The sequence below is a fragment of the Heterocephalus glaber genome, unplaced genomic scaffold (genome assembly GCF_053883595.1).
Source record: "Heterocephalus glaber isolate CG9 unplaced genomic scaffold, H.glaber_assembly_v1.0 deba00001472, whole genome shotgun sequence".
In the NCBI taxonomy this organism is placed as follows: domain Eukaryota; kingdom Metazoa; phylum Chordata; class Mammalia; order Rodentia; family Bathyergidae; genus Heterocephalus; species Heterocephalus glaber.
In genome coordinates this window covers 78,309,187-78,317,917 of record NW_028258315.1, presented here as the reverse complement: position 1 = coordinate 78,317,917, position 8,731 = coordinate 78,309,187, and the positions used below count along the sequence as shown (strand labels likewise).

The following is an 8,731-nucleotide window of genomic DNA, read 5'->3' as shown; positions in this document are numbered from 1 at the left end:
TCCTCTCCAACTGCAGTGCCCCACCACCACCACTACTACTATGAATATTCTCTTCACCTTCTTGCCAAACTGAAATGGAACTTAGCCCTACAGTCCTGTTTTTCCTATCTTAACCCTCCTAACCATTACCACTGAGGGCTGAAAAGAGGCAAAGTGGTTAATGTGTGTCCTTTTCCTCAATGCTGCCCCAACAGTATCCCTCCCTAAAAACCAGTATACTACCTACTGCCCCCTGCCCTTTGTTTCTGCTGACCACAGACCTGTCTCATGAATATTCCCTCACTATACTACTGTGCTTACAGTTCCTAGTGACTTCACTAGCCATGTTGATGATGCTTCCAGTCACTGGATCTCCCAGTGCTTTGACTTCTCCAATGAACTTATTCTGACCTCAGCCATTATTTCTGTCACATCTTAGACCCTGACATTGTATCTACTCCTGTGTGTGATCTTAATTCCCAGCATCTCACTGACCCCCTACCTTCCCAGGCATGCCCAATACCCTAACTGCAGCAATTTTAAACACAAGATGTTTAAAACACTCTACTAGCTCTACTTTTTATCACTGTCCTTCCACCCCACTCATGTCCCTAACTCCTCCTCAGCTCAGATTCTTTTAATCCACTCCCCCCATTACCCCCACCATACTCACCTGGCAAAATGCCCTTCTCTGCTAAATTTAATTCTTACACCACACTGTGCTTATACCACTTCATGTGGCTGGAGAAAAACACAACCCTTTTAGCTAATTTCATCCATAACCACTGACCTCAAGCTGGAGTTCCCCAGCAAATGTATTACATTTTCTCCATTTAGTCTGTAACTAGACAACATCTCAGACCTTGGCCCTCTCCAAACGAACACCTCTTTATTTCAGTTGGAGACTATTTCAGTCAAAACTGAAGAAAATAAACAAAACCCAGCAGTTGTTTCTTCCACACTAACAAACTGCTGACTTTCAGCCCACCTCATTGGTCTAGACCCCACCTTCTTACACCTGGACAAGGATGTCACCACAGCAATTATTCTCCAAGTTTTCTCTTTACTTAGTCACTCTCATTAACACTCAAACACATTCTATTCTCTTGTCTAATTACACCTTTTCTATACCACACCCTTCTCCAGGTCCTCCTACTCTTTTATACCAATGTTCTTTCAAGGAGCTGACTGTGTTGTGTTCAATTCTCTCATATCCCAGACTTAAGCTATTTCACTAGAACTATTTTTGTACCTAAGTCTGTGTAATAAAGACTAATTCTTATCTTAGTCCCCAGTTGACTTATCTGCAGCATTTGACAGTTTGATTACTCCCTGTTTGGGGGGGGGGTACTGGGGATGGAACTCAGGACCTTGCACTTGCAAGGCAGGCGACAGCACCACTGAGCTAAATCCCCAGCCCACTCTGTGGTTTTTAAAGTACTGGCTTTACTTGCTTTCTGAGATAGCCTCATCTTAAGATTCTCCTACCTCACTGGCCACTTCTTCCAAGACTCCTTGGCTGGTTTCTCATGACCCTAGATAATCCTCCAAGAGCCTCATGTGCTCATAGGCAGGGCATTTGGAAGGTGACTAGATGATGACTTGTGGTTAGGATGTGGAATCTTCTGAGAGGCTGGTGGATACTGGGGGAATGGCCTGCAAGGGTTTATCGCCTGCCCCAGCTCCTCCCTCTCTGCTTCCTGTCCTCTAGGGAAGAGCAGCTCATGCCATCCAGCCTTGCAGCAAGCAGACTGAACTGAAACCTCTACAAACGATGAGCCAAAATAAGCCTCTCCTCCTGTATTTATTTTTATTTTTATTCATTTTTTTTGAGACGGTCTTGCTTTGTAGTTCAGGCTGAACTCACTATGTAGCCCAGGCTGGCCTCAACTTTTGGCTATCCTGCCTCTCAGCCTACCAAGTGCTGGGATTACAGGGATGAGCCACCGTGTCCAGCCTCTCCTTTAAGTTGTGGGTGCTGGGTATTGTGTCCTAGGAACAAAAAAAGTGACTAAGATAACCTCCAAACATGTAAGTATTACCCTCCTTGCTTCTCATGTCTATTACCAACACACCAGCCAAAGTGGTCAGTTAAATTCAAGTTAAAAGTTGAACCTCACTCATTTTAAGAAAAAATGAAACTATTTTTGTGAAATCTAAAAGTTAAAACCACATCCTGTTGTTAAGACTGGAGAAACAGGCTTTTTCATACTAATCCTGTGAAAAATAATTTGCCAATAAACCCCACCTAAGCTGATTAATTTTACCTCTAGTAAAGGGGTAAAACATTTCAAAGGCAAGCTGAAGGACAGAATCATTCCTTTTGGGCAGAGACGGGAGAGTTTGCTGGGAACTGAAGCGAGGGCTTTGTGCAGATTCTAGGTATGTGTTTACCACAGCTTTGCCCCCAGCCCCTAGATACAGGATTCTGGTGGTTAAGGACAGTGGTGGGAACCAGACTTCGTAACAGTCCACTTGTCGTTTTCATTTCTGAACCATATACAAGCATTACCTATTTAATTTTTAAAGAAAATATGAAAGTGTGTGGTACTGCGTGCCTGTAATCCCAGCACTCACGAGGCAGAGGCAGAACTACCATGAGTTCCCAGCCTGAACTACATAACGAGATCTATCTTTCAAAAAAAAGGAAAACAAAAAATTAATAGATGCAAAATAAGCCACATCATTTCTTTACCCAGAACCAATGGCTTCTGATCTAATAGTGAAAGCCAGTGTTGCCCTCATCTCCTATGACTCACCTGAGCCGAGTCTAGCCTTACTGCTGTTTCCTGAGTGTGACAGGCAAACTCAGGCCTGAGACCCTAGCACTAGCCATCCCTCCACGTGGGGCATGCTCCCTCCTTCCTTATTCCCTTCAAGTGTCTGTGAAAAGGCACTTTATCAGGGAGGCCTTCCCAGATCACGCTATAGACTATAGTGCTTTCCTTCACTCCCCACTGCTTTACTTTACTTTTCTTCATAGCACCACTCTGCATGTATAGACATGCTTATTGCCTCCACCCCCAAAATGGAAGCTTTATCACAGGAACGAGGACTCTTCCCTATTGCATTCTCTGTACCTAGAAGTATGGCTGCACACAATAGTTGCTCGATAAGCATTTTTGGGAAGTTATGCTTCCCAAAGCTCCATAATAACCATCTGAGAGAGGTACTATTATTCTCATTATACAGATAAGGAACTATGGCAGAAAAACTGAAAAACAGAGGCAAGATTTAAGAATTAAGTATATGAATGTTCACTGAAGTATTCAACTTTTGAGGGGCACCGGGGAATCTGGACACTATTGAAGAAAGCATAGCATTTATCTGGGAAAGATGAGAAATAAGAGGAAAGCTGTCATTTCTTCCCTTTTTGTATCTTTTGAAGGTAGAGCCTTGTGAATATTATATTCACAAACTAAGAATTCAAAAGAATAAAAAGAACATCAACACGTGATATACAGGTATGCGTTGTGACAAAAATACGATGAATGTTGGTGTTGGTGTGTGCTTATTACAGTAAAAGCCACATTTCCATTAATTCCACTCAAATTGGGGACTGAACCTAGGGCGATTTAGGGGGCAGGGGCTGAGACAGGGTCTCACTATATAATTCAGGCTGGCCTCAAACTCAAAGCAATCCTCTTGCCTCAGCCTCCTGAGTGCTGAGATTACAGGCGTGCACCAACACACCTGGCTCACACTTGGGATTTTTAACATACCCACCTACCTCTTTTTTGTCTTTGAATTTATCGATTTCTTTCTTCAGAAGCTCCACTCTTTGAAAAGATTCAAGGTTATTCACACTGTACACAAGAACAAAGCCATCAGCAAATGAAAAATAATGCTTTGGCAACTCAACGCCTTCTTGTAGGCCTCTGGTGTCATAAAGATGTAACTGTTCCTTTACTCCCCGATCAGTTTCCACGGAAGCCATATACACATCTTCCATTGTTTCACAATCTTCCATTCCTGGGATTTAAAAGAAATTACTCTTTTTGGATAAGCCAGTGCCAGTTGTTCAGTATTTCCTTGTCCTTTAGCAGTTGGTTTTCTAACTTTACTGTTTACCACATGTAATAATCACATTTCTATTTTTCTAACTTATTTGTTTGTTTTTTGGTACCAGGGATCGAACTCGGGTCCTTTATTTTCCTAACTTCCTGAAAATGAAAAGTAGTTGTTCAGTCAATGAACAGGGGGCTGGGGATGTAGCTCAGTGGTAAAGAGCTCACCCAGCCTGCACAAAGGGCCTGAATTCAATCCCCAGCACTGAGGGCGAAAAATTTTTAAAAGTCATAGTAAATGAACAAAGTATTTTTTTAAAAAGATTTATTCTATATAGAAATAAAACAATTAAAAAATTAGCAGTGAGATTTACTGTTACTTTTGTGTCCAGCTGGGGCCTGAGAACCGAGCCTCTGACTCCCAAGTAGACCTACTGGGTCACTTTCACAATCCATTTGCAGTCACTTCAAACTAATCAAACCTGTTGTCTTCCCTCCCCACACCTGTTTTTCCTTGCTTTCATTGCTTAATCACCATCAATTGGGCAGTCTTCAGAGTTCTTTTTGAGGAAGGAAAGTGAGAAGTGCTACTAAGCAGCCACCCTAAAGGTGAAGCATCTGTTTCATCACTGCTTCCTTCTAGTCCCACTGGCTTGTTATCTTCACCTGAACATCAATAAACACCGGGCAAATATCTCATACTCTGAAGATGCTCCTGAAATGTCAACCACATGGACCATTCCAGAATCACTGTAACCCTTTCCCTTTCGGTTCATATTAGGCCTTGTATGGTTAATATTGTGTACTTTTAATCTTTCGTATCTATCCTCTCCAACTGGATTGTAAACACCTTTAAAGCCCAGACAGGTTTACCTCTTTGTAGCTCTTAAGAACAAACTGAATACATAAAAGGTCCTTAATAAACGTTTGCTTTGCCAGACATGGTGGCCTATGCCTGCAACCCCAGCCCTAAGGGAGGCTGAGGCAAAAGAATAGCTGCAAATTCAAAGCCAGCCCAGGGAACTTAGCATAACCCTGTCTCAAAAAAAGGGGGTGGGGGGTGGGGATGTAGCATAGTAGTAGAGCAACCCAGACTTGATCCCTAGTACTGCAAAACAAAACAAAATAAATACAGTAAGTCCCTGACTTACAAACATTTAAGTTGATAACTTTCACAGATGCGGACAGATCTCACATTACCAACATTCTAGCTCAGGTGTCTGCCAGACATTGTCACAGCTGTGCTGCCGTGTGCTTACTGTACAGTGCGATGGTGCACAGTAGTACAGTGCTCAGTCAGAGCCCGGGAGGTCCAGGAGCAAGAGGAAAAGCAGTGGTGATGTGGAGGGGACTGCTGAGAAGCACAAAGCAATAACCATGGAAACAAAAGTGGAAAAGTGCACCAAGGTGAAAAGATGGTAGATGTCACTTTTTTTTGGTACTGGGGATCAAACTCGGGACCTTGCACTTGCAAGGCAGGCGGCACAACCACTGAGCTAACTCCCCAGCTGCTCATTCTTATAAAATGAATCATTCAACCACTGGCACAATTCTAAAGATCATGGAACATATGAACTTTTTTTTATGCTTTACATTATATATTTGTGTCAAAGGTAGGACTCACTTTGTCAGACTTATGAACAAATCCAACTTATGAACATTCTAACAAAGAGAACTTGTTCATAAGTCAGGGGCTTGCTGTAAATGTTCACTGAATGAATAAATGACCTCATAACTCAATTTCAGTCCCTTTCTTGCCTGTTGTAGTTAACTCTGGTGTCCATTCGGTTAAGAACTGCCTAGCAGCCTAATTTAGCACAGTCCTGGGTGTGTGTGAATGACACTTACTGAAGAGGGAAGACCCACCCTGGGTGTGGGTGCCACCAGGCTTGTAGCCCAGATGGAATAAAGAGAAAGAAGGAAGTCTTGCTTTTACTTCTTCAGAGGAGCTTCTGCCTCCACTGCTGCTTTGGACATCCACCTCCAGGCCTTCAGAGCACTCTTCAGCCTTCCAACACACGCCCTTTGGGTTTCCCATGTGGACCCACACTGGACTCTGCAGTGATCCCCAGGCCTTCGACTTTGGGCTGTATCCTCTGATTCTCTGGTGTGCAGACAACCCTCTTTCGTTATTCCACCCTGAATCTGCAGGTGGCCACTAAGAGCCTTAGCTTGGAAATCCTTTATAGATCATACATATTTTTATATTAATTGTTCTTTCTTGTGTACCCTAATATACTTGTGATCTTTCAAAAATGTATTTTGCCACTTTGTTCCACTTGGGCAGGTTTTATCTCGATAGTCTGTAAGTTCCTTAAGTGAAAGGAAGTATTTTGTGTACACAGCAGTTATTTAATAATCTTTTGTTGATAAAGGAATTAGAGAAAATTAACACTGAATTTTAATTAGTGCAAAGGCATGTGATAAAATAGGTTCAGTATGGTCCCACTAACCACTTTCGTGTTTAAATATGAAGTTTAAATATGAGATAAATCCAGAAGTGAAATCATAGATTAACATTTACGTTTATCATTAAGTCTTTACATTAAGGAATGTGCTCAGTGTTTAGTAAAGAAAGATTATCCATAAATTTGCTTATATATGTGTCATTCTGCCATAAATTAATCCTAAAGGATATTAAATGTTGTTCTATTAAAAACATAATGTGTTGAGCTTTGATTACAAAGAAATTAAAGCAAAAACTCTACCAAAGCTAGTGTGGTTCCCCTGCTCCCACCAACTCTGCAAGCTCAGACTTCCTGATATTCTGTTTCTCCTCAGACCAGCTGAAGTCATGACTCTTCCCATGGCTCTCTAGCTCTCCTTGCCACTTCACAGTGCTGAGCGCCAGCAGAAGACAGAAGGCACAGTCCTGGGAAGGAAAGCCAGAGGGTCTCGGACCATGGGATAGAGGGCATAAGGAGTTCCACAGTGAAAACTAGGGGCAATTAAGTAACATGCCTGCACACACACATATACATTTACTGAATGATGGACACTTCTTAAGCTCTCTTCCCTTTCCCTGCTCTCAAAACTTTGGCAGGCTACCCTTTATCCCTACATAGCTGGGAGTGGTGGCACACACCTGTAATCCCAGGACTCAGGAGGCTGAGGCAGGAGGATCACCAGCCTGGGCTACCTAGTGAGTTCAAGCCCAGCCTGAACTACACAGCAAGACTATTGCAAAAAAACAAAAATCAAACCCTACACAGAGGAATCTGGGGAATCCAGCCAACAGAAAAAGAAAAGTTCTAAATACGCTGACATCTAAGGCTCCCAACAAATACCCCATTCAGATCACCTTATTGAGGATCAAAGTCATGAATCCTATCCATATGCTTAGAGTTCCCAATTAGTTTTGTAAGTCTCCACCCTCTATTATAAGGAAATAACCAAGCTGAAGAAATGGAGACCAAAATCAGAAAAGAGCATCTCAGAGGAAACAAACTATGCAAAGAAAAACTACCTAATATTATGTCAGAGAGTGCATCCATGAAATAAGAATAACATACTAATAAAAATTCAATGGGAGGAGGAATGTATAAATATGAGGAAATCTCCCAAAAAGTACAGAAAAAATATTAAGAGGAAACAGGAGGAAAAATAAGAAAATTAGAGAATCAGTGTAAAAATTTCAGAAAGGGAGAACACAGAATACGGAGGAGGGACAGCATTAACAAAGTAATTCAGAACTGTGCTCGCTTCAGCAGCACATATACTAAAAAAAAATCATAACTCAGAACTAAGGAACACACATTTTCATGTTGAAAGGACCTGCTGAAACTCAGGTGTGGTGTAGCACCTGGAAGGCTGAGGCAGGAGGATCATCAGAAGTTCAAAGCCAGTCTGGACTACATGGTGAGTTCAAGGTCAGCTTGTCTCAAAAAAACAAAAACAAGGGGCCTGGGGATTTAGCTCAGTGGTTTTGCTGCCTGCTGCACAAGCGCAAGGACCCGAGTTCGATCCCCAGTAACAAAACAAAACAAAAAACCCATTGAGTGCCTGCTACACTGGATAAAAAGAAATCTATAACAAATCACTGTAAAATTTCACAACAGTGGTGTCTTGCTCCATTTGTGCTTGTATTATAACAAGATAACACAAAAACTGAGTAATTTATAAACAAATTTCACACAGTTCTGTAGACTGGGACATCCAAGATCAAGGCACCAGCAGACCTGGTGTGTAGGAATGGCACATTCTCTACTTGTCCTAGTTCCTTGGACCCATGTAGCATTGTTACCTACAACCGAGATGTATATATCCTTCCCTCCTTTGCCGCTGTGGACCACAAGGCCAGGTGGAGCAGTGGAGCAGCATTTGCAAAAACCAAATGGTGAATGCTACACCCTTTAAGACTGCTCAGAGCCAGAACTTGAAGATACAGGAAAGGTAGTGGTGTGGCACGCCATCCACATGACTTCTAAACCCTGTAGTACTTTCACTCCAGGTCCCTCATCCAAGACACTTCTCAAACTCCCATCCCTCAGCCAGAATGCTGACTACCTGGAGAATGCCACCACATCTCTGAAGACTCACTGAGAACTTGCTGGACCAGGACATCTAGGCTGGCAACGGCAAGAGATTCCTCTATGGAAGATTCCCAGGCCATGGCTGAAGTTGAGTGGGAACAGCATCTGGCCCAGAAAACTAGTAGCTGTCATGAGGAAGAGGCAGCACCCAGGAGAAATGGCAATGGCTAACAAACACATGGTTTGTGCACACCTGGGGCAGGGGGTTAGAAC

General features: G+C 42.6%; 1 protein-coding gene across 10 annotated transcripts in view; it reads right to left on the bottom strand.

Moving 5' to 3' along the window:
• Nkiras1 (NFKB inhibitor interacting Ras like 1) overlaps positions 1-8,731 on the bottom strand; it is a 51,959-nt gene that overhangs the window by 25,395 nt on the left and 17,833 nt on the right. For all 10 annotated transcript variants that reach the window (XM_021238725.2, XM_087182215.1, XM_087182212.1 and 7 more), the window contains one exon: positions 3,710-3,951. In XM_021238725.2, the coding sequence (XP_021094384.1) occupies positions 3,710-3,951 (242 nt within the window). The remainder of the gene's footprint in view (positions 1-3,709; positions 3,952-8,731) is intronic.